Genomic DNA, 26,425 nt, shown 5'->3' with positions numbered 1-26,425 from the left:
GCGTTAATAAGAGAGACTTGTTTTATAGAGTGTAAAAGAAGAAGGGGTTAGTCCCTTACTAAATTGGATTATTTTCTTCTTGTTCGATACGTCGACTAATAATTAATGGATATCGGGAAGTAGGTGACGTATCGGTGGCGTATACGTGTATATAAAAGGAAAGTTGCGGCCTTGCTCAAACGTCTCTGTCGGGAAGGAAACTCCATTAAAATTAAATTGATAAGTGACAGAAACACGCCACGGTCAATACATTAATTCAGGCTCTTTTGTCTCGAGCCCTCTCTCGCTCGTCTTTCGATAAGAAAGGAGGATAGGGTTAAACGAAAGAGGAATTGGAAACTCCTTAAGGTGATCGAATAAGGAGAATTATAAAGTTTGCTCCTTTAATTATTCTCTTTTCTTTCGGACTTTGTAAACTTTAAAGGAAAGGCGAGACAGTCTAGACTCGAGACGAAATTCGATTAAAATTAAAGGTCGAACGAATAACGTTTAATGTTTGCCGGCTGCCATTTTAGGGTGTTCGTCCCAATAGAAGCGCAGATAAACCAAGGACCCTTTCCTTGTTTGCTTCTTGTAGCTGTTGAATAGTTAACGCTTGATTGCATTCCAACTAAACTTACTTACGTAACAGGATACTTATCTACATGTCTATTGTTTGTTTATTGGTTGAAACGTTATCCTTGAAGTTTTAATTCCGTGTCTCTCTTAGGATTTAACTGTCCAAATTGTCTTCTCCGACATCGACGCAAAATTACAATCTGTTGAGGGAACGTTTATTTAGAATTGAAGCAAAGTACTAAAACTTGATTATTAATAAGAGTTTGACAGTTTTGAAATTGAAAATGGATATCGTCAAGTCTTCTTAGTTATCAAGACCCTTAGTGCATACAAACCTCGCTGCAAAGGGTAGAATTTGAAATAATAATTTGGGTTGCAAATTTCCTAATTGAGCTGCCACCTGCTTAAATATGAATGTCCGTATTACTTTAAGTAACTGTAACTGAATATTTTAAACAGTCTATAGATTCGTGGTTAACATTAATAATTTATTGAGCCATCATTCCGAGAAATTAATTATAGAGTCAAAAAATTTACGCTCGGTTTTTAGTGCATGACTCTTTTAAATTACGTTGTCTCTTTATTCCTTTTGAAGAAAGGTACTGGTTTTTTAATTAAAATTAAATCAGATCTTGGTTCTACACTACATTGATTCTTGAACTAAGAGCAATTCGAGTTAATTTATTTTGATGTATTTCATTTTATCGTTGAATTAAACATAAAGTGGGAGATATCTGTTGCACTTTATTACAGACCTCCCGTCCCTATCTCCCTTCGACTTTCCGTCCGACATGCAAGTAGGGATGCGACTTCGCGCCATGTGCTCCATCATTCGAGGCGACCCGCCTTTCAACTTTTCGTGGTTAAAAGATGGGGTACCATTGTCAGCCGAAATGGGACTGAGTGTGCAGTACTTTCGAGACTACAGCATGATATCTTCGGACAGCGTTCAATTGAAACATTCTGGAAATTACACCTGCTTGGTCAACAACGAAGTTGGCTACACGAGTCACAGTGCCATCTTAAAGATAAATGGTAATTAAGTTTCTCCATCCTCTACAGGCGAATATTGCACGTACCGTTTGTAATCTAAATTTAACAGAAATGGCAGAAATAATTGCGAAGAGACTAGGCTCGTATTGTCCTCGAGCAGTTTATAACGACAGCCTGCATTTCTAATTAAATTTCCACATACATATATGAAGGCGGTTTTCCTATATCCATGGTGGATTAGAACCCTGAACAGAGGCTTACATTGTCCTTAAAGGCCTTTTCGTATTCACGCCAACAATGAACGTGAATTCCTTTTGAGTGTGGGTACCTCTAGAATGATCTTCAGTCTCATACAAAATAATATTGGGATAGGATAGCTTTACTTTCCCCATAATGTTACGGGAGCTTATAAAGGGATAGGCAATTACAAGGTATTTGGTTTGTTATTTCAGCTCCCCCATCTTGGATAATGGAACCTCGCAGCGAAGAGGTCGTCAGTGGTAAGAGCGTCGTATTAGCCTGTAGCGCGGCTGGATCACCCACTCCGTCCATATCGTGGAAACGCTCAACAGGTAATTGCCTTTACCTTTTAGAACCGAACACCCCTGTTTATTCCGTACCTTCCTGGAAAGGAAGCTTGAAGGATTCGCTAGAAAAAAATGAGAAAGGAAATTTCTGATATTAAAAGTGGAAAGGCGATACTATATATATTTTTTTTTTTTTTTTGGTTGGAGAGATTTTTTAATCGAGATAAGTGTAAAAGCTTCCTGATTTTTTCCCCACTTCTTTCCTGCTCTTTTTTTAAAGGAACATGCTCCAATAATTTTTTAATGTAAAGTTTTCGAGGACGACAAAATCGATAGATAAAATTATCCAATATGGGTTTCATAAATTTAAATTTTGACCTTTTTATTTCGTAAGTTTTAGAATGTTTTTCTTTATTTGAGTTTAAAGCATTTACCCTAATCCATTGTTAGGTGTCGCGAAAGGCTTAAACATGAATAGGACGTAATTAAGTGTTGGCATGGAGTTCGTACAAAAATAATTTCCCCAAGTTTAATGACATTAAAATTCAAAACTGGGGCAGAATTCACCTTCGTGGAAGTCAATTTGAAAGAGAGATTGTTGGAAAGGGTAAAAATAAATCTAATTTATACAATAAAACTGTACGCTCCAATTCCCGTTGGAAGTTAAATTAATTTCACAAGTGTCATTAGCCTTTTCGGCAAGGCCTAATTAAAGTCCCTGATGCCGTTTGAGGCGAACGCCCTTCCCATGTCATAATCGTTATTAGCCAGGGCTCCATACATCTTTGTCGTTATGAATCGCTAATAATCCCAACAGCGAAGCTTAGTCTTCTCCGTTAGGTCTTTTAGCCACCGTCTTACTGAGATTTCTGGGTTCATACCTAGTAAGAATGGTCCAAACAAAATTAAAATCATAATAGACTTCATCTAAGTGTGGTGACTTAAATTAGGGACTCTGTGTTTGGGGTAATTAAGAATTTCGCGTACGGCGGAGTACAAAGTCAATGAAGGTTATTGGTTTTCTCTTTTGACTCGCTCAGGAGAATCCGTAGACAGTTACAGTCCCGTTTACAACAGCCACAAGTACACGTTGAATCTTAATGGCTCTTTAACGGTTAACGACGCGAGTCCCACTGAGTCCGGATTCTACATGTGTCAGGCATCCAACGGTTACGGTGGTCCTATTAGCAAAGTCATCTCTCTTACCATTAGAGGTAAAATGTTCATTACCCTAACGCACACCGAATCTTATTAGCTCAATAACCTAAGCTCACTTCCCGTTTCTACATCTCTTGATTAGAGCCGGCCAAATTTGAGGTACCGTTTAAAACATTGTCGGTAAAGAAAGGAGATAAGATCACATTGACGTGCGAGGCTAAAGGCGACCATCCGATCAAGTTCAGCTGGAAGAGAGATAACGAAGAGCTTGTCCTTAATCACCGATTTAGGTATGCATTGAGTTCTTTTCTTCTTCAAACATTGGCCCATAGATCTCTCGTAAGGGCGGGTTGAACGCAATTTCTATCCGGGTTTTACCGGGGCTGCTGTAGGGTTCCCTCGGGGTCCAAGTAACACGGACCCCTCCCAAGATAAACCTACGCTTGTCATTGAGTCAAAGGATGCCTAGCTTTCATTCCTAAATAGTACCAGGTAGAAAAAAATGCCCCGAGATCGGTTGGGCCGCGAATCCCCATTGGTAGATAAGGGAAACAAATAGCGACTATTTTTCCAACTTGGGGATTTTTCGAGTTTCGTGGTCATTTTTCATTTCTTGGTTTTCGATCTCACGTAGAGCCGAACCAGCCCGAAGTCAAGTCGGCGGTAATCTGGCCAAGGCGGAACTTCACATCAAGTGGACGACGAAGGAAGATGCTGGCATTTACACCTGCGAGGCTAAAAACGGATTCGGCAAAGACGAATGCAGGGTCAAACTGCTAGTTCAAGGTAAGAAACGTTTCGATCACTTTACCTCTCCCTTTCTCACACCATCCGATTTCCTTTTGGCCATGTTTTACGAGAGAGAAAAAAGATCATAGTTCGGTTGGCTGCGAATCGCCCATAAGCCGAGTGATCGTAAATAAGGAACAAGCTAAGACTTATACATTTGTTTCGATACGAAGGTTGGATATAAACTTCAGTATATGTTAGGCTATAGGTGATTTAAGAAGCGTGGTATAGTTTATTTCAAGCCTGGTTTGGAGGTCACAAACTTAATCTTTAATACATTTTTTTGGACTGGATGAAATATTTGGTGGTGGGATTCAGTGGCATTTCCAATTTCGCGGAATTTCCGAGTAAGTTATAGCTGCACGTTAGTTTTCTTTATAATAAGTTACTGCGTTCAAAACATGAGCAATGCATTTAATGGCAAACAGCTACAACAGAAAAAAATACTCTCAAGATATTCAATTTTCGATCTCACGCTCATCCTTACATTCTTGTTTACTCCATTGGAGAAAACACGAATACAATTTAAATGTATCCAATCCTTTCAATACGAAAAGATTTTATCACGAAGCACTTAGCTATTTATAGCCTGGCCTGATCTTTTTCTCGTAAAGCGAATTCCAAAGGCCCTTTTCCGCCTTAAACCCGTTGGATTTTGTCGTTATTTTTTGTGCCATCCGCTTATATAGATCCCTCCTTTCCTCGACCTGAAATCCCTATTCTTTCCCGCCGTTCCCCCAACGGATGGAATAATAACAGCTTTCTCAGTTTCTGTCAGAGGTGCCTAGTCCGCCGTCCAACATCACTGTCGTCAATGTCACCGGGAGAGCGGCCCTGCTGACCTGGAGCGAGCCCTTTAACGGCAACAGCCCCGTCTTAGGATACGCCCTGGAATACCGAGAAGCCGCCTTGACTAGCGGTAAGATCTTACTTTCTCTCTTTCTTAACCCTGACTCCTAGAGTCTCTTCCCAGTGGCGCGTACGTCCCTAGCCACTCCACTCTTCGCACTCCGTCGACTTTCTATCTTTTCTTCTTTTCCCTTTACGGATCTCGCGACGCTGATAGGCAAAGACTACCCTTCACTTCTATAAATCACGGCTTCTTTAGCTTCTCAATGTGGCACGGCGGCGAAAGAGATGATATCACAACCCTCTCTTTCCCGCTCTCTTAACCGATCAATGACAATCATAAAACAATCAATAATTCATTTCTATAAATCAAGAGATGAAAAAAGCATCATCCTTACCCCTTTCCCCAATATTTTAAATGAAAGAGGGATATTTTCCTATTTCTTTATGTTTGCTTAAAACGATAACATTTTTCAGCGTCTGTTTAATAAGTAAAACGTATTAATTTGAATATATAAACGATAATAATTTATAAAATTCATAGTAATTGATATTAATGAGACGATTGATTGATAAAATCCATTGAAAACTGACCAGATATTCGGTTTACATTCTAAATTTTAGTAATCAGTATTGTTTTTTGAGAAACTTAATTAATTTTATATTATTCGCTTTTTATCTCCCTGTATTAGTAATTCAAACAATTAACGTCAGTCTCGAAGAAACGGTGCGTAATTATCTGTTGCCGAGTTTATCCCCAGCAACTCGCTACAATCTCTGCGTCAAAGCTTTAAATAGCGTCGGATGGAGTGAACCCAGCGAATGGTTCACATTCCTCACCGACGAAGAAGGTAGGGTTAACGAACATACTCGATACAACAATAGGCTTTTTACGAAAGAGTGTGAGAGTCGCGAACTCGCACTCTTTCATCCTTGCTCCATCGAGTAATGCAATGGAGAGATCGATTTTCCAATTTCGTTGAATATGATGCAGTTTCCTAAACAGAGGCAAGGGGAAAAGTACCTTCTCAGGGTCCTATTCCTCCTCTTCTTTCTAGACCTATCTAATGTATCTCGAAGGAGCAAACGCGTTCATGCAAATTACCACCCGAGCAGGCAATCAAAAATGTACCTCTTATCTCTTCTTTCATATTCCACTTTCTCCTCACAACTATTTTTTTCTTTCTTTTCCTTTCCGTTTTCGCTTTCTATAATACAGCTCCTAGTGCGTCTCCCACAAACATTACGAGCAAAGCAACGGGCCCCAATTCGGTGAAAGTTTCGTGGACAGTAAGTATCAAAATATGTTACTATACCATAACGCGTTGACAAGAATCTTAGGAAAAGGGGGGTAGGTCTAGTAGTTGAAACGACGAGTGTGGATCTAGAAATAGTAGGATAGGAGTTTTTATTCTTTCTAACGGAGAAGAATAGATTTTTCTTCATAAAATTTTCGACCAGATGGATAGAGGAGAGAGAAAAGGGGGCGTGAATGGCAAAGATGCATAAATTTTCATTAGACGAAGAAGGAAAAGAAAATCTCAATTCAGTCGGAAAATTTCAGTCCCTCATCCGGAAAAAAACGTCGAGCTTATAATTCCCATTGCGTGAAGTAATCCCGAAGTCAAATTAATGTCGCTCTTATTACACCTAGCCACGATATTTCTTTCGAGTAAATTTACTTTCTATATACTCCTCCGGTAATGGACTTTTTATCGTATACCTTTTTTTCTCGAACCTCCTTCGCTTTTCACCGGATGGTCTACTACCTTTTTTCTCCCAAAACTTCCTTCCTAATGACGCTTCCCCTTTTTTTCTCTCTCTCTCCGGCACCATACACCGGAGTTTTTCAAAGATAGATAATTTATCGAGGGGAAAAGTTAATGGATTTCTCTTATATGGAGAAGGAGAGAAAATTGGCTTTCTTATTATTCAGGCTCCTTTGAAAGACACGTGGAATGGAATTCTGCAAGGATTTAATTTGGCCTATAAGCCAGCGGATAGTGACGATCCACTTTCGCAAAAGATGGTGGATTTTACAAATGGAGAAGATAGATACGAAACTCATTTGACTAATTTAAAGAGAGCCACTATCTACGTCGTCAGCGCTGCTGCTTATAACAAAAAAGGTGTAGGACCACCTTCAGCCGAGATTAAAGTCAAAACCCTGGATGATGGTGAGATATTATCATTCTAAAATAGTATCATCAATTCGTGTCTTGACGCGCCGCGAAGGTGTGCCGGGTGTACATTCTTTACCAGTGTCATTTATTTATTTATTTATTCCAACATAGTTCCTCCTAGCGCACCCGTTATGGAAGTCATAAAAAAGACCAGCGATTCTTTAACTCTCAGCTGGACGCAGCGAGCCACTTTCGGAAATCCAGTGACTGGTGAGAGAAAAAAAAATATTTCCCTTCCTTTTTATCATAATCGTATAATCTTGGTTGAGGGGGGAAAAAGAAGGATTAACGTCAGTTCTTTCCCCTTACTACTTGTCTTCCTCCCTGGTAGAATACGTTTTACATCACAAAAAAGAAGGCGAACAATGGAGACAAATTCCTATCTCAACGAGCGAACAAAAATACGTCGTACAAAACTTGGAATGCGGCACGACGTACAAATTCTACTTGACAGCGCACAACAGTGTTGGAAAAAGCGAACCAAGCGAAATTCTGGCTAGCAAGACCGAAGGAGCCGGTAAGTTTAATTCAATTTTATTTCATTCCTTTTATCTCCTTATCTTTAGTCGTTTTCTATATAATGATGTGTCACTGTAGAGATTACACTGTTTTCCCGTAAAATTAGGAAAAAAAATTACTTTCTTGAAAATTTAGTGCACTGAAAGTAATTAAATAAAAACAGGCTAAATCCTTGAATAATTAAAAATGGAGTTTGTAAACTTAAGGTTCGATTAAAACGTATAACATCTATATATACTGCATGTTGGGTTAAAGTAGCTAGAAATTTCGTATAACAGAGAAGACTACATTTAGGGGCAAACGATTCCATGTATTTTCTACCGAATGAATGAATGAATGAATGATTTATTGACCCTTGAAAAATTACAATCCCTTTTGTAACAGGGAGGAACCCTCTTATTTGGGTTCACAGGTCCGGAAAAAAAATTAAATAAACTAGAACAAAATTATGAAAGTATACTAAACAAAATAACTCTTTATGACGACAATATACCACCAAATCACAGAACAGGTTAAGGGGGGCGCTGGAGGCGAGCATTTGCCCATTTTTCGAAGAGAGATTTGGTTATACCAGCAATTTCAATATCTACAGCTACATCTACATTAGCACCAAGCGACAGCCTATCAGCCAGCGTAACAGCCCCAAATGTCTTGTACGGTTCTCTCTCTGTACTTAAAGCTGGACAATCTAGCACTACATGCGCGACATCCTCCCTATCCGCTCCACAGAGCGGGCAACTACGCTCTGCATGCCCAAAGATACTGGACAACCGTTCGGCTGTGGGCAGCGCCCCAGACCGAGCCAGGAACAAAAACCCACTAGCCCGAGAGTTGTCATAAAAGGGTTCTATGCCCGGGCTACTCTTTAAAGCGTATAGGTTCAAGCTCGGATGGCGAGCGAGCTCTAACCGCCATCGTGTCTGCGAAGACTCAGCCACCGCCTGATCAACTCGGCTGTACCATAGATGTAGGGAGTCAACAGCTCCTCGCGACAAACCGGCCCCATATTGCTCGTGTAAATACTCTACGCGTTTTAACCACGGTGTCTTGCGGGTCATCGCCCGGACGTATATAAACACCCGCTGTGCAACGCGCGATTCCGCCATAAACATAAGCCTACCCAGATACCGGAGTTTACTTTTTGCCTCTCTTTCTTCGAAAGTAGACCAGGCCATTTCACCTTTTACGGCGCCATAAGAGGTCATAAAATTTCCACCCAACGCAGCCTTTCCCACGGAAAATTGGGCCTGATCAAGTCTGCGACGCGTAGCAGTGCTAAGACACAAAACCTCATTAGCGTAGGTAAGGGCCGGGACCGCCACCGCTTTCCAGAGGGTCCTTATTACGCTATATTTATTATAAGAGTGGTAACCCTTATGTTTGATAGCGCCCGCCATACGGTTTGCCTTCGTCGTCAAAAAATGCTCGTGGCTCTCGAAAAACTTTCCCACATTTGTCAGCTTGACCCCAAGGTATGTCACCTCAGACACTTCTGACAAAACGCTGCCCTGAAGAGAAATGGGACCTGACCCACCCTGCAAATGATTTGAGAATACCACACATTTTTCAGAGCTAAAAACCAACCCATACTCGGCTGCATAAGACCCACAAATATCTAAAATGGCTTGCAAACCTAAACGGGACTCGGCTGTCACAAAAATATCATCCGCAAAGAAACCCCCCGGTATTCTAAGTTCCTGATTTGCGCTGCCAGGGTAGCGAAGAGGGAACCCAAAATTTGATGTTCGCAGGGCCCTATCTAATGGTTCTAGGTACAAAGCAAAAAGAAGCGGTGAGAGAGGACACCCTTGTTTCAACCCTACTCTGCTAGGCATGAAGTCCGTGACTACGCCCCCAAACCAAAAGCGATACTGCACGTGCTCGTAAAGTGTAGCCAGAAGGGTTACGAAAGGAACTGGAATTCCCAGGGACACTAGAACCGACCACAAACGCGGCCGGCTGACGCTGTCGTAAGCCTTACGTAAGTCTAGAAAAGCAAAAAACACCGGACGTTGCTCAATTCTGGCAATGTCCATCAACTGAGACACTACAAAAATACTATCTGCCAGCGCCTGTAGAAATGTTTAACCCGCAGCACACTGATGTTCAGGGAAAAGCCTGATTCCAGGCGCTACCAAAAAATAATTTTATGAAGACTGATTTTTCAAGGTGTTTTAATATTAATTTATTATTCTGAATAGACATATACCTATTTTATAAATTAAATATTAAATATAAATCCTATAACTTAAAAACCGGACTTACGTCGAGTTACGATTTTTTACTTCTCAGGTAGTATAATAAACTTGTTAAATCTTTCTTCATAATGTCAACGTCATCATAAAAACCTGGTAGAAAAAATAAGGATCCTGTTATATATAGACACACTTATCATCAAGTAGCGGAGTATATGAAGTGGATAGTGACAACTTAATCTAATGGGTTTTTTTTCTTCTATTCTTTTTCCTCTCATCCTTTTCGCTTCGTCTCCTCCTTCGCTTTGCTGATGAATTTTTGAACAGCACCCGTTTCTCCGACGCGCGATGAACTCGTCACTGTCAACCAAAGAGAGGCTATTTTGGGTCTGCGTCATTGGAAGAGCGGTGGCTGTCCTATTCAATCATACACAGTGAAGATAAGAAACAAGACTCAATGGCCGTGGAAGACGCTGGCTAACAATCTTCTGGCAAATACCACGCAATATGTCATAAAGAACCTCATTTCCGGAACAGATTACGAAATTCTAGTTGTTGCCCATAGTTCTGCCGGTTCTACAGAGGACACGTACGAATTTCGTACCTTGGACGTGATGCCTACAAAATTGCCTGGTAAGATTAAACTTCAATTCAATTACACGTGTCAAAACCAAAAATCGTTATGTATTCGCGAACGTGTTAATTCCGTTGAAACCCAAATAATTTCGAATGAAATATAACCTACGAACCACGACGAAGGAAATTCGAATTCCAAACGCGCAGTAAATTACAAATGGATTTGGGAAAATTTTCCCCAAACCACTAGAATTTGCGGTCATATTATACTTTCTCTCCTTGCTCAGCTCGTATTTCGAAAATTTAATAATCCAAGCCGAAAACTTTAACCCCCCCCCGCTTTCTCTCATCCAGGATTTTACGAGGACTTTCGCGCAAAAAAGATCCTAAAATTCTGAACTTCCGCCAGGCGCTGAAAAGCTACCCCGAATACACCATATAGATCACGAGGTTTTCCCCAACATTATGAACTCCCCAAAGTTCTTTCCTGGGGTATAGGTGAAAGCTAGGAGATTAGTTAAGGCTAGGAAAGGGGGAGAACGGAAATATGCCTCTTGGTCGCCAGCGTAACGGATGACCACCCGTAATTACTAATATTGGAACCGTCCTTCCTTTCCTTGGCGAGGTGGGCGAGGGTATATACTACCCCCAGACCCCTTACGCCCGGACGCATCCAGGGACCTCCCGGCCCTTAATTTATCTCTACGCCGCCAAAGAGGATTCAAAACGTATAAGGTACCGACGCGTTATCGAACCCAGGGTCTAGGGTAGATTCGAAGGGTCCACAGGGAGCTCTATAACGCGCTAGAGTCCGGAGTACGAAGAGACAGGATGGCAAGAGGATTTGCGGTTTAGCGCCGTGAACTCTGTAGTAAGAGTGGGAGCGGTGGGTGTAATGAGCCGTGTAAAACCAAACTACTGGCAGCCAACCCTCCCTTTAATATCTTTTCAGGAAGATGTATTCAAGCCTCTCTCCTTCTCATAAGCGCTCGACCCGTTGGACGGTCGATGCTTACAGCAATATCTCGCTATGCAAACCAGAAATGTATGGGTTGGGAATAATAGCGTAAAGTTACCCCTCGATGATTGATCGGAGTTTCTCCTACACTATCCTCGGAAGGTCTCGAATTTTACCAGCATCGACCCATATAGTTCCCTAAACAGCTTCTACTAATTTATACTGCGCGCATAATTCACTGCGAATTAAAAGAACCTATATAGAGTTGCTCAGCTACGAGAATACTCTGTCCGTAATTGATCACTACTCCAATTTGAACGGCGTGAAATTCCAGTTGATTTCTATGTAGAACATTGAATTAAATGAAATTAAGCCTAGTACGTACCACCTTCCTTGGTTGGATCTTATTCGTCATGGTGTTGGAGAGTTGGTTGGGTTTTATATTAGATTAATCACTCAAGGCGGGAATCCAACGCGTCTGATCTCATTGCCCGAGAAACTGCCGCTCGCTTAATTTAGACCTATAGCTATGCTAGAAACGTAGGAACTGGAGGAAACCCTGATTGGGTGCGTGGGTTTATGAAGTGATCAATCTATGGACTCTTCAAAACAGTGCTGTGTTTATATATATTGAGTTAGAAATATTGGGAAATTGTGTTTTATATTCATTGGAATTTCACGTAATTTTTGCAGGAACAGCACATGTATCAGACGCAAATTCGAAACAAGCATTTCTGGCGACAGACATTGAAATTATTCTTCCCGTTATCGTTTCGGCAATCGTCGTTCTGGTCGTTCTAGCCGTGGGTTTAATCATGTGTTCCAAAGAGCGGCAATGTTTTCGACCCAACAGGGAAGGTAAGCTATTCTCTCTCTTAGCTTATTGCGTTAATAGAGTCTGGCACCAAGCAAAATTCCCCTCTTCTTTTAGCACGTCGTCTTTCCCTAATTTTATCAAAGCTATTCTTCTGATAATAGTTGGGCTCGGCCCGCGTGTCGTGTCCCCAAGGGCTATTCCCGCCATTTAAGAGCAATTTGCGTTTCCCCAAGCTCTTAAAGTGTTGCTAGCGCTTTTAGTCGCGAATTAACAGCGGCGCTTCAATTCCGAGCACGTTCTATTTTAGTTTGTATTTCAAATACGAATATTCTAAAGAGCCGATTTGCATTAATTCTACCAATTGCGTGGCATAGAGATAATAGGCAACTAAAAAATAACAAAAGAGATAAACAAAATGGTAAGGGACACAATGATTTACTGAAATAATACAATAACCATAGCGTAAGTCCTCCCAGCATCCTCACGGAAACGTAAAGGACGCCCCCTCTGTCTTAAAATAGAATCTAATTCTCGTATAAATACAATGGCGCTACGTGGCAGCACTTAACAATCACCTACCAAAGGGTAGGGACGTGCGCAAGGTTTTCTGGGAGAACTTCAGGTTGCCTATCATCATTTCCACTCCATCTTACCTCATTTCTCCTTGACCAAAGTGGCAACCGTTGCACGAAATATGAAAGAAAACCAGTGTTTGTCTCTTGGTATGAAATATTTAATGAATTTTTAGATGACTTAGCGAGACAATTACATCAAGACAGACCAAAAGCAATACCTTTCTTAAGAGGCAAAAGTCGCAACCGAACCTAAAAGAACGTATCTCGTTGTTTCTCTTAAGTAAAGTTTATTTTAGCTTCTCCGTTTCTCCCGCTTTCCTTTTTTTTATTATTTTCACCAGCGTCTTTTTAAAATTCCCAGCGCGATCTGAAAACTCTCTTTTTTTATGCTTTCATTTTTCGCTGCCCATTTTATCCGGGAATAGATAAAGCCAGGCAGGATTTTACTTTTAAAAATAATAAAGTACATATAAACCACTAGATTAAATAAACATGTAAATGTTATTCACTAAAAGACTGGTTCAGAAGAGAAGCTATATAAGAGAAACCGAAGAATGTAGCTATAAGGCCAGGGTTGAAGGAAGGCAAAACCTTTATTTCTATCTTCACGGTATAAATAATAAGCAGCGAGGATACATTTTGAATTCGAAATCACCCAACCACGAAGCCGGGGGAAAATAAATGAACGAGTTAGAAATAGATATAGTTGAACCCCCGTAATTTGGGTCCGCGGCTGATCGAGAACCTTGTATTGGTATAGGCCGGACGTTAGGGGAATGCGTGAACGGCTTTCGACGACGACTTATAAATGATCGACGACATTAAACCTCGACATCAAAACCTGGTACGGAATTTATGATGGGAAACGATGGTTAGTCACGTGAAACGCCCGTCGTATATCCCGATCTAACCGATTTAAGATATAATATAGGTATAAATAGGCCAATATGTGTGCTTGGAAAACGCTTTTCGATTGAACTTTTGACAAGTATAGTAATTTAGTAAGATCTGCGGGTTTAAATTGAGATTATATGGTTTATTTCTCAGATACCTTTGAGAAAGGTGTTCCTGCGTCGATATGGGAATTATTGAGAATGAAGAGGCGTAATTCCAACGCCTTTATTATCCGAGAAAATTTATCTCCTTCTTGAAGTTGCCTAAATGCTTAAATGAACATACATGAATATTTTCATTTAGAATACTTAATCTACAAATAAGAAGAGATTAAACTAAGTCACTAACAAGCTAATCTAAATTGAAATTATTCACATTGAACTAGTTAGTTAAGCCTTGTCAAGTGTAAAGATCAATCCCTAGTCGATTCTCGGTCAAGACGAACGCGGTTGGTTTAACTCGAGACACGACGAGTGTGTTTACCAAATATGAGCGGCTAGCTAGACCTCGATAAATTAATAGCTCCCTTACCGCAGGCTGTGTACGTCTAAGACGCAGACGTTTATCTCACGCTTCAACTATCCAAAGTTTCAAACCCGCTTTGTGTACTTTACCATCTGGGATTTTACAAGATTAATTATTATAATCTAATATAACTCATGTACGCCAATAAGTTAATTAGATCTTTTTACTGCCCGTCAATTCTTCAGGCAATAAATAACATTTATGAGTACTAGCAGAAACGGTTTTTGAAGCGATGACCTAAGGAAATAGACTAGAAGATTCACGACTTTTTATACTGAAAACAAAATTGAGGCGGAACAAGAATAGATGGTGAACGCTCACTTTGTCAATGAGACGCTTGGTCTGTGAAAAAGAAAACGTTGTAGATAAGAAGACGGATGGTTTATCTAACTCTCTCTCAGTTTAGCGCGTGGTATGGATTTAGTTTTACTCTCGATTTGGGCAACGCCATCGTGACTCGATCTTCAAGTTTTCTTTCTATAAAAAAGCCAACAGAAAAACGGGCTTCTCGTATAAGGTGTTATGTCTTAAATCTCTATTCATCGATGCTCCAAATAAGAGTTAAACATAAAAGAAAGATAAGAGGCATGCACTTGACTGGGTGAAAAAATGAAGTAATTCCAATTTTCCTAGAATAAAATATATCCTTTATCGAACTATTTTGAGATAATCGGTTTTTGCATTCAAATTTAAGAAAAGAATTCTGTCTCCTTCTATACGGCGTAATGTAAACCGAAAGAAAGTCAGCATCTATTGCCTATAGAAAGAGAAAAGAATTGGACAGATACACGGTCTCTACTTAACGCTATACAACCGAATGCACTTTCGAGTTGGGTTTGCAGGAAAACGAGACTACAGGGAGAAAAGAGAGAGTAAAAAGGAGCTGACATAAGCCAGGATATACAGAAGTTTCGGGGTAGTTCGTAAAGTCCATTTTGCCAGTCGGTTTTTAAAGTTAAGCCCCTAACGAAGATGGATTGGGCCTGGCAAGACGGTGTGGGCCAACGCGTTATTCTATTCAATTTACGTTATACAACGGGATAACGAGTAATTCACCTAGGCTTCCCAGGGTTTTTACGAGATCTGTAGGGAAAAATAGGTTTAGCCTGTAGCGTTTTATGATTTTAAGAACAAAAGCTATTAGCAAAGTTGGAATCCGTAAAAGTTTAAAATATTCGAGCCATTGTAGTAAAGTTTTCTGTTGACTTTTGTTCACTCAAACATTTAACTTTTCTTCTAAAATTACCAGACGCTTTCATGAATATTTAAGGAAACTTTAGATTGTAGTTCGAAAATCAACGGCTAGAATTGCGCGACCTCCGTCTCGCAGACGTAAACTGTCCATACTCCTAAATTAATGACCTCTGGCAAAAATTCCTAAATTAGTAGCAAACTTTTCCTCCCAAACTTAATCGATACACCTTCCTTTAAAGTTCCCCCCTTCGTTGTGTTACTTTCTTTTTTTTTTCATTGTACTTTTGGTGGAATGAAAATGGTATTGGAATTTGGTTGCAGCTCCGGCGGCTCGAATTCCTGTCAAACATACGTGCGAGGCAATCAATATGAAAGAATTAGCTGGGATGCAGCAAGAGTGTGGCTACAGCGACGATGGTACTCAAAGATCTTCGTCTCAATCCACTTCCCATTACCACGGTGGTCCATCCGGATATTTCACCCGCATTGGTAAGCTCTGATTTTTCAAAGAAAATCTATATTTTTCTTTCTTGAGTCTTCACCACACATTTCTTGGGTTTCTTTAGTTTTTTTTTAAGAAAGATAGTTGTAAAAAGTGTAGGAAAAGATTAGTTCTTGAGGCGGCGGCCTTTTAACTCTCTATCTCTCTTCGCGGATTCAAAATTTGATTTCCAGTTATCGAAACGTCCTTACCAATAAAATTTCTCTTCTAAAGAAAACGATAAAGACCAGCTCTCTCTCTCTCAAGCGCTAAAAGAAAACACACTCAGACTTTTCTGTCCGTTTTATTTTATATTTTTTTCCCATTTGAGAAAGGGCTTTTCTTCGAAATGAAAAGTTCACTCGACTGTAAAAGTTGTTTTTAAGTTTAGTCTCCATTCGCGGATGGGAAATTGCCAAGGCTTACGGGATTTTTAGTTAAGATTTAAAATGAAATCGATGAATTTAAAATTCGAGTTGAGGTAGGTTTTAATTTTTACGGAGTGCATTGAAATGGAACCTTTCAGGAAATATACAATAGTTCGGCTTTTGGAAATATTTTAGTTTTATGAAAACAATCCTCCTTAAGTATTATGTAAATAATATCCTCTAGGGCGTTTTACGTTATTCAAAACCAAGATACTATGTTCCACTTTATGTTATACAGCCTTATCTGAAGATACTTTTCAATTTCAATATATTTGATACCCTGAACATCGTTTGCTTTATCCATTACCCATAATTGTTATCATTATACCGTCACTATACGTAGGTACACTTCGAGAATATTCTAGCCATTCCCGTGAACGAAAAAAAGGTAATAGAACTTCGTAATACAACATCCCTAGTGTAATAAAATCCAAATACAATTTAAACTCAATCTCCTTTTCAAACAACATAAAGAAAAGTAATTCTGTCACAAAAAAAGGTAAAGAAAATACGCCAAGAAAATAGTTCTGATGTCTTTTCTTGTCCCCGCGAAGGTTTATTAGAAAAATCTAGTCCGACGTTCCGAAGCCACCAAAAACCAAATGCAATTTCCCTTTAGGATATATTGTTTCAAATATTACTTTTATTCTGAACTGCATAGCGAAGTTGAACCATTCAACTATTGCAGAAAAAATGGGCCTGAATGTATTTAACACCTTTATGAATATTGAACTTTGCATCGAAAGTGTAGGCCTACATTCAATCTTTTAGAGACAACTTGAACTTGTTAGTTACATCTTAAGTTTATAACAAATGTTCCATAACTCTGAAACTAATGCGAGAAACTTACTGAGAGCTAGTTAGATTAGAGAACGACACGAGAATTGAATGGCTACACTCGGTTAATTTTGCAGTCCATCTTCCTATTAAGTCTGTACTAAGCCTTTGACATTGACAGCGCCTCACCAGGCGACACTTTACGAGAATCTATGAGCTACGTTGTCACTTCATGACAAGCTCTCCTTAACCAATGACAAACTTATGGATGAACATATCTTATGAACTTATGATTATATCCTACATTCTTTGGATATCCGAATACATCCGCGCTTTGTTCTATTTACTGGTAATGTTTAAAAGAAAGGATAGAAACATATAGTATAGAGGGCGTTGGAAAAAAAGGGAGCTGCATTGTGTTTAGATAAGAGAAATACGATCTTAAACCGAGTAGGTCGCGCGCTCGCTTGGGTTCTGAAAACCCAAGTAAGAGCAACACCGAATAAGAATAAAAGAAAACGTATATAGAGAGTGCAATCTTTGGTCGTAGGCTGTAGAAAGAAACGAAATATTCGTACAGAACGTAATTGAAATGCTAGTCGCGATCTCTTCTCAATATAAAAGAAACCCAGGATGAAAGAAAAAAACTATGGTTTAACAGGAAAAGTAAAACGAAATAAAAACAAGGAGACCTTCCTGATGTGTATACTAAACTAGTAGTCACGTACAGTATACGCTTTTACTGGGATATGAAGTAATATAGCACTCTTTTTAGGCCTAAAAGGTCTAAAAACCAGTGGTTTTAGGTTTCATATTACAAAACCAACAGAATAGTAATGACTCTGACAATTTTACAAGAAATATGTTATATTTTTGGTTTCTGAATGAGGTAGGCTGTTAACATCTTGGTTATACTGTTAATATATGATATCCACAACGAAAAAAATGTCAATATATTTCACCAGGTAGATATGGTCCCTACTAAAACTGTAACTGTAAGAAACTATCACAGGCAGGCGTAGGGATACATTCTACATTGCATATGGCATTTAATACCTTTTGGCCATGGGGATAGGACGTACAAGCACTAGTAGTTCTGTGGAAATAAAAGAACAGCAAAAACAGAAAAAAGAGCTTATAAAACAAAACAAGGAAAGGCAGAGAACCAGTAAGGGCTTTTAAAAAAATACGCAGGGTGCTTTTGACCAGCCCCTTTTCCATTACAAATGTAGCCCGGAACGTTTTGTACTTCGATTACGCGCGAACCCTGTTTCCGCCCGTGTCCGAGGGCGATAGTGCTAATGGCCGCATTTGGTCGAGGTCAGATAGACCAATGGCTATTTTTTTCCATTCCTCCTTGTGTCTCTATATAAACTACTCGGCATTGCTCGGGCCTTAGTCAAAGTATAGACGAAGTAGAGCCTACATGCACCGTAATTCTTCAGTCATTATTGTTATCGGGGCCCACGTTGTACTTTGAAGTTCTTCACCAATTTCTATCTTCTTCTCCCAGCTCATAGGGATAGATTTAGAGCTTTATGGATTTCCTAGGAGGGTAAGGATACCCCCCCCCCTTCCTAAGAGAAAGTCGAATTCGATTTAAGGTAAATGCCGTGATTTTTTTTTCTAGCATTTTTTCCCTCCCATTCTTAAATCTATATTTTGATTTCTTATATCGGCTTAAGTTAAGCGGATTTGGTATCGTAATATAAATTCAAATTAGTCTCGATTCAAGGCGGTTTGCCGATATTATAATTTGCAAGACTGCTGCTGGCTGGCGGCACCAAGATTTTCGGATTGGTATGGTTTAATAGCAGAAATTGATTGGAGTACATATCTTAGTGTCCTCCGGGCTGACTACGAATATCCTCATTAACGTTAGATAGTTCGGAGTAAATTTAAGCTGTGAGGAAATTGGAAACGATAAAAATATATTTTGCAGTAGGCATGAACTTTATTTATTGCATTTTGCATATTGGATCGACTGAATATTGGAATTATTGCTATGAAAATTTACGGCAAAAATAAATCTTATAGAACCAACTCCTGTAAGTTTATATGTTCAATAAGTATGACACTTGTTATACTTCGTAATGCTAGAGAGTTAATGAGAGCTAGTTCGAGAATGACGCGAGAGTTGACTACACTCGGTTTTGCAGTCCATCTTCCTATTTAGGCTGTACAAAACCTTTGAGAGCGCCTCACCAGGCGTCGCTCTACAAGAATCTATGACCTACGTCACTTCGTGACAAGGTCTCTAGTAACCAATGACAAACTTATGGAACCTATCTTATGATCATATTATGGTATTAATGTTACGGAAACATAAATTTGGTCGTGATTTGATTATAATTACCTGTATTACAAGAAACTCTACCAGGTGAGTTCTCGTAACGTGAAGAGAGGGTTGTCCCATCTTGCGCATTCCGTGTTATAACCGGACGTTGGACAAGCCACTGGTTCCTGGTTCTTCGCTCCATTTCCTTTGGGGGTTTGAAAGGAAAAAAGGCGTATAAAGGAATTCCCTCGAAAATGTTTTAGTCCCTGAAGGATCAAAATAGTTTATAGCTTTATGTGGGTGGACTGTTGGTAAAGGGGTTATAAACGAAGTAAAGGATAGAATGGCCTTAGTGCTCGGGGATGGGAGGGGTCGCCCTGGATTTTCTTCCAATCTAACCGGATTGTTTCCGCAGCACTTCTTTAATGTTCTTATAAAGCCAACCGCGTTCTTCTCCGAATTAAGCTCCAGGCTTCGAATGAGCCAATTTCCAGATTCTTTTCTTTTGTCTTCATCATTGCAAAGTCGAGCTAGGCCTAACCTTCTAGTCTCGAGACGCAATTTGAGCGCGCGCTATCTCCTCGTTAAATTCTACTCGATTCCCTCGAGACAATGAAATCAAAAAAATAAAAACGTCCATTAGATTTCACGAGGTCTAGTGGCGACCGACGCAACCCTACATTGTTATGGGTACAAATTAAGGTTATTTTTATTTCTCCTTCAACTTAATGCGATGACTCGAATTTCTCTGGCAGAAAAAGAAGGAATTGAATCTTGGTCGGTTTAAGATTTCAAAAAGTCTATAAATTTGATACTTCAAACAACTTTGAAAACGTAATATTCCTATCAGCTCCCTAGAGTCAAAATGAAAAACATTTCAGCTGAAATCCTGGAGGCTAGCCGGAGCGAGATATTTTTTTTCTTATCATAAATATTTTTTCCGGCATTAGAAAAGTATTAGTCAAACCCAGTTTTTTACGACATCTTTCGGTTCCAAATTTATTCACAGAGGGAGTTAAGGTAACAAGCCTGGGGTATAAGGGACGAACAGGACGTTATTGTAACGATTTTTCATCATCGGATTTTCTTTATCCGGTGAAAATTTCAGCGAGAAAGAGAGGAAACTCCCTTCTTAGCGAAGCTGGGTGTGAAAAAAAAATGCTTAATATTTTGGACGGTCGTCGTTTGGGAGAACGTCGCTTGACAGACGCTGTTTTTCTTTTCTTCCATCGAAACGTATGGCCTGGCAATCGATCTCCTTAAAAAACCAGTATCCCTTCACCATTCTTCATTTGATATATGACTTTCTTGTTTGTGTCCTATTGGAGAGCGCTAAACTCTTCGCCTTTCCATCGGAGAAAAAAATAAGATTTACAAGGCCCACCAAAATCCTCAGGCGTTCGTTCGGGGTCTCAAGGAATCGGGCTAAATTTTCAGTTTACTACGTTTTTCTTCCCGATACCTTTATTCCGATAGATGACAACCTTTCGAGGTAATGATAATATTTAGACGTTTATGGGGGTGATAAATTATACTAGGTGTATGCATTTTTCTGCCTCGGGACAAAGCCATTCACTTAAACGCATGCTACCTAAAGAGGAATATATTTGTCCCTAACCCTAACTCGTGTAGAACGTAAGCCTTTCACGTAATCCTTGTGTTATGCTAATGTAAAGGCCGCTCAAAACTGTTCATTGACTTGTGTAAACTAGGCAGGACTGATGTTTGTCCACGGTCTTCAAATTTGGTAACAACTACGCACCTCTGGTGAAAATTTAGGCATTCTGAACGTTTATTGAAAGCGAAACAGCCTTTAATTGTGTCAGAGATGTAAAATATTACTCATAAACTCAAATATGTACGGTTAATCTAGAATTTAGGAGTTAATTCGAGTCATTTATTTTGCCGTGTTAGTCTAGGACATTTGTATTTTAAGTGAGTAAACAATCATGGTTGATGGAATAATTCTGTACTATGTACGTTGTTAGATGAAGACTCTCATCCATATGCCACACCCTACGACATTCTACCTGTTCCTAACAACCACCAACTCCCCGAGTATCCCACAAGCGGAGATGCCAGGGAAACATTCGCCCGAAAGGTTCGAGAGTCCAAATCAAACAACATTTACTCCACCCACAGGCAGGTACGCTCAATGACTTTATAAGCATGCGCTATGCTTGACCCCGCACCAATTTGACCCTTCTACGACAAGCGGTAGTCTATGCACGATCGGGTCAAATTGGCCCGTGACATTAAACTAATTGATGCATGCTTGCCTGTGGCTGCTTTCAGGGTCCAGACTATGAAAAGTATTTTATTGCTAAGCCTATTTAGTTACGTAAGGGCTACTGACTCTCAACTGGAAACCTTTGGAAAAAATGATAAATGATAAGATGCACTTTTCATTTCAAGTTAAAGGCTACAGGGACAGTTTTGTTTCCACTATTCCCGTTGATGGTTTTAAAATTGGGTCACTAGCCCTTTGGTGATTCTTTTTGGCAATTTTATCCTCGATATTAATGATATTTACAGATTGTTCAATTGAAACTTCAAAACTAAAGTATGCCGTATTTATTTTTTTGAATCCCGGATTTTTTTTTATGAAAACATTCTGAATGAAAAATCTTCTTAGCTTCCCTATAGAGTCGAATCTTTTATTTTTCTTTCCAATGAAAAATGTGGTTCAAAATTTCCATTAAGAGCCACAAAGTAGACTGAAGGAATTTCTTAAAAGAACATCGAATGTTATTTTTAGAAGAAGACTGGTCAGGTTCTTTAAAAAAATTGAGGGAGCCAAGCAAGCTCCACTTTGTCATTTTATTGAGTAAAAGCTATTTTTACTTAAGAGCTTCGGAGGGTGGAATGGCTTGAAGGGAGCTGAAAAATATCGGCGTTTCGATATTAAGGCTATTTCTTTCTTTGTCACGAAGGAAACCAAGCTATAGCTTCCTTTTTTCCAGCCTCTCCATTGCCCAGAAAACCACTAAAACCAAAATCTACCGAAACTTTTTAAAGGATAGAGTTAAAAAAACTTCCCCTACCCCGGAACGGCCAAAAAGCACTTTGTGTTCTATAGATCCGGACCAGAGACGCTCTAGATTTTTCGTAAGAAAAAGCTATAAACTTGCAGCTTGGGCTCTGTAGTTTGTGTATCGATTTGATAACCTACCAGCTATTCACTACTCCATTTTTGTTGGCGTTTTTATTACACTTGTATTTTACGGATAAAATTTAATCGTTAATTTAAATTTGCTGTAAGAGGAAGCTAGTTTATTAAATTACCAAATGAGGCGGCGTTTCAAACCATTAAAGGGAGATATATTTAGCTAACAGGAAGTAGGCCAGTTTCGAGTTAATTTTCTTTTTACGCAGTGCTTAAGAGAAAAGACCAAGACAGTATTTCCTTACATCCTTTTTTGGTCAACCACTTGAGTTTCGAGTTGAAATACGATTCCTGTAAAAGTTAAGATTTAAAAATTCGTAAGATGATAACGGAATGGGAGTTCTTTCTTAAATAAAAAGGATCCAGTTTTCCACCTTATAGAAACCTCTACCATGCACCATCACGTGCCAAAGCGCTCTTTTAGTAAGCCTTCTCATTTTACCAATCTATTCGTGGGGAAAATTTGACTCGAGTGTCACCTCTTTCTTTTTTCTCTCTCTCTACGGAGTTTGCCTAGGGAGTATACTAGCCTTCAGGAAAAGACGTAAAAGGGTTAGAAGTATAGTACGAGAAATAAAGAGAAAAAGGGACAAGCCAACTAAAGGCAATGCGGGTGTCGGTGTTCCGCCGCCTTCCCGGACTGGGACTCATCAATCAAGCGGAGGTCACGATCGGGGTCTTCCTCTTTTAGCTCCGCGACTTAGACGTACAGAGACAGTAGAGATAGAGGAATAGGATCGAGGCTGGAAGCGGAAAGATCCCCCGACGAGAACGACACGAGCTATCTTTATCAGAGTGATGTGGAAGCCCAGGCGTATCGTGGTTCAACCCACCTCTCGATAAAGTCCAAAACTGATTCGTTACGGCCACTATCTTATCGAATATTTCGTCTCTTTCGTAAATGTCAATAGTTTTATGCGACCGATTGCTACAGATGGATTCGTTCATACCTAGCAGAAAAATTGCAGCCCTCAATAACCATATTTCGAATTTCTTAAATATAATTGCGACTCAATGTCCGAAATTATCCTGAAACCAACCAACGCGACCCTTAGTCCAATATACAGTATTATGGTTCTGTTTTACGGATTGTTGCTACTATGAACAAGACTTAACCCTATCCCCTTTACCACTTTCGTTCCATTCAGAATTAAAGCCAACCTTTTTCTCCTTCTTTCGGTGGGTCGGCCTATCGGTCGATCGATCACGATCATATCCAGGGTTCAATTCGAAACGATCGACTGCGGAACAAAATTGGCAATCAATTCATATCCTACTACCGCTCGCTCCCGTATCAAAACCATTTCATACACTTTGTTGAATGGAATACGCCATGCAGTACTGGAAGAACTCGCGACAAAAAGTCAATTAGAAAAAAGTCCATTAATCAGCTGAAACGAAATCTCGTGTCATTAGAGGTTCCATTCAATTAGCAAAGGCCCTGATATTAAACGGAAGGAAGAGGAAGCTCCCTGATAAAAGAGACTGTAGTTTACGAATGAAAATTCTGATTGGCTACCAGTTCAGTGGATGAAACCTAGTTTATTAGCTAGTTCGTGTACATTGAGTGAATTATGAGTTATTTATTTTAATACGTTACAATTAGTTAAAACAACATTTAAAATTCTAGATTATTATATAATAAACTTAATAAGTAAATTCTAATATAAACAGCCAATCTTTCTCTCTCTCTCGCTCGTTCTCCTTGACGTTCCCCGTCTTGGACTAATCTTTCAGGGGAACCGCGGAAATAAACCAATATAGGTGGAACTATATTATAGAACAAAAGGCGATTATTAAGCATATACATTCCTCGGTATATGGCATCTATGGCCGTAAAGTTTCCTATCCCCTACGGGCAATATTTATCGGCGGTCTTAATTCCCTGGCGTCTTATTTGTCAGAGGCGTCTATTATTAGTCACATTTCTCAAAGCTGTATGGCTTAGCGAAGCGAGGGACTCATTAATATATTCGCCCAAGGGGATGCGACCAAACAATGGGCTCCTTAGGCCTATTTCTGTTAGGGGAAAGGATTGAAGACTCGCTTTGAGGGAAACTAGGCTTAACGCGGCTCGACGGTAACCCCCAATTACTCATTCACAAAAGGGGCTGCAGTGTACGAAAGCCGTCTATCGTTCTAACAATCCCAATCTAATTTGAGGCCAGCTCCTGTCAATGCCAAGAACGCGCCACCTAGCCTTCAATTAGAGGAGGCGTCGAAGCTCTGTTCTCGAAACCAATATTACGACCAAGCGGAATCTTGGAAGCTATAGCTACCATTCCATCCTGGATTGCTGTGGGAGCAACCGGCTTGCAACGAGGGAATGTCGATAGAGCAAAACCTATTTACAATGATGAGCTCATTTTTCTTTTGGCCCCCATAACACCAACGTTCTATCCCTACCAACGTCAATAGGCATACAATAAATCGGAAGGAAGCGGAGCTAGGTCCAAAAGGTGTCTTATAGGCTCGTGCCGTATCAGTCTGCACCCATCCCTCGGCAACATCCAAGAATCCTATTCTCTTAGAACGAGTTGTTTCTTATATCGCCTTTTGTTTCCTTTTTAAACCCGCGCATCACAAAGGTTCTTAGTTTTATTTGGACGATGGTAAACCCCAATAGCATAAGTTCATAAGATATATTAACCATAAGTTTGTCACTGGTTACAAACTGGAGCTTGTCATGAAGCGACTTGGGTCATAGATTCTCGTAAGGCGCTGTCAAAGGCTTGGAGTCAGCCCAAAATATTCCTAAACCAAACTTTTCACCTTTTCCATGTTAATTAAATATTGCTTGTCGGTCTTGTTTCTTTTTCTTTTTGCAGGATCCTAGAGACAGACCGTACGAGGCTTTGATGGTGTGAGCTACAGCCGGTAATTGGCAAAGAAGATTGGAAAAAAGGGGGGAGAAGGAATACTAGAATGTTATTTGTATAGGAAAGCGCGGGATACTCTTTCTTTTTTCCTCTTCAATCTTTTCCCAGGATTGAAAGAAAAAAAGGGTATACGCGCTATTTCGGGCCTTTTTGTTTAACCAATAAAGCTTATTCGCGAGCCCGAACCTCCCTCAACTCGTGACTCTGATTGAACTCTTTTTACACAACGATGCGATAGAGACAAAACTCTATACACCACTATTTGGTATATATCAAACCATCTGTCTCCAATGATTCCCCGGATGAACTTCTTACTGAAAATTAATGAAATACCAATCTAAAACAAAAGGTCTACACTTCCCTAAAATGAACCTATCTCATTATACGAAGTTCTAAAAATGTTAATTTTAAAAGAGACACGATTGAAAAATGATTCAATCTCATAATTCTGCCGTAAGTTGTTTCGTGTATATTAAATGATTATTCGAGTTTCTTTATTATTATTATAATCAATCTAAGAGCTATATTATCTTTAATGTTTCCAAACAATATTTGGCTTAAAATTGTTTTGCGTCGGATGTTTTTGTACATATGTGTACAAAAATGAAAGTGTGTGACACATATCTGATTGTATCACAGCTAATAAATATTGTACATAAATATTTTGTTTATTATTAGTTTCAATAACTTTGGTAGTAATGGTTCAAAATACGCGCGTAAATGATGCAACCAAAGCGTCATCTACTTCTTAATCGAAAAAAATATGTAAATTTTCTCAATTAGTAGAATTCTTCCCATTTTTTTCCCAAATAGTAGAATTCCACCCATATTTTTCTCAACTAGTAGAATTCCACCCATTTTTTTCTCAATTAGTAGAATTCCACCCATTTTTTTCTCAATTAGTAGAATTCCACCTATTTTTTTCTCAATTAGTAGAATTCCACCCTTTTTTTCTCAATTAGTAGAATCCCACCAATTTTTTTCTCAATTAGTAGAATTCCACCCAGCGCCTGAACAATGACTCATTCTCTCCAAACGATTCCCTGGTAGAAGCCACGTTGATTTCGGTTAATCTTTTACGCCATTCAATCATTCATGTCTACACG

General features: G+C 39.5%; 1 protein-coding gene and 1 long non-coding RNA gene across 11 annotated transcripts in view; one reads left to right on the top strand and one right to left on the bottom strand.

Annotated features, from left to right (window-relative positions):
* Positions 1-25,981, top strand: part of LOC149651045 (cell adhesion molecule Dscam2-like) — a 38,293-nt gene extending 12,312 nt beyond the window's left edge. Inside the window, exons 4-19 of one of the 4 annotated variants that reach the window (XR_016371035.1) lie at positions 1,312-1,593; positions 2,004-2,123; positions 3,119-3,292; positions 3,379-3,526; positions 3,871-4,022; positions 4,804-4,944; positions 5,567-5,725; positions 6,094-6,164; positions 6,811-7,051; positions 7,169-7,267; positions 7,389-7,574; positions 10,099-10,404; positions 11,999-12,163; positions 15,632-15,799; positions 21,263-22,863; positions 22,949-25,247. Coding sequence is in view for 3 of the 4 variants with exons in the window: in XM_089847808.1 (XP_089703934.1) it covers positions 1,312-1,593; positions 2,004-2,123; positions 3,119-3,292; positions 3,379-3,526; positions 3,871-4,022; positions 4,804-4,944; positions 5,567-5,725; positions 6,094-6,164; positions 6,811-7,051; positions 7,169-7,267; positions 7,389-7,574; positions 10,099-10,404; positions 11,999-12,163; positions 15,632-15,799; positions 21,263-21,420; positions 25,269-25,307 (2,609 nt within the window). In the remaining variant the exon portion in view is untranslated. Of the gene's footprint in view, positions 1-1,311; positions 1,594-2,003; positions 2,124-3,118; positions 3,293-3,378; positions 3,527-3,870; positions 4,023-4,803; positions 4,945-5,566; positions 5,726-6,093; positions 6,165-6,810; positions 7,052-7,168; positions 7,268-7,388; positions 7,575-10,098; positions 10,405-11,998; positions 12,164-15,631; positions 15,800-21,262; positions 22,864-22,948; positions 25,248-25,268 lie in introns of those variants that run through there. The other 3 variants (XM_089847809.1, XM_089847808.1, XM_089847810.1) reach the window with 3 other exon arrangements.
* LOC149651046 (uncharacterized) lies at positions 1,441-5,572 on the bottom strand. 7 transcript variants are annotated; one of them, XR_016371042.1, is made up of 10 exons: positions 5,273-5,572; positions 4,957-5,192; positions 4,513-4,879; positions 4,048-4,453; positions 3,066-3,971; positions 2,770-2,959; positions 1,980-2,200; positions 1,813-1,898; positions 1,638-1,733; positions 1,441-1,579 (listed from the first exon to the last, which is right to left on the bottom strand). It is a non-coding gene; the product is annotated as an uncharacterized LOC149651046 (long non-coding RNA). The 7 variants fall into 7 exon arrangements; XR_016371041.1 differs by having other exon boundaries at positions 1,638-1,796; positions 1,880-2,200; XR_016371039.1 differs by having other exon boundaries at positions 1,638-1,898.
* Positions 25,982-26,425: the final 444 nt, after the last annotated feature.

This window comes from Phalangium opilio, unplaced genomic scaffold, assembly GCF_054372755.1.
Source record: "Phalangium opilio isolate 3A_F unplaced genomic scaffold, DU_Popi_V2 ptg000082l_1, whole genome shotgun sequence".
NCBI lineage: Eukaryota > Metazoa > Arthropoda > Arachnida > Opiliones > Phalangiidae > Phalangium > Phalangium opilio.
This window is presented reverse-complemented; position numbering and strand designations above follow the sequence as displayed.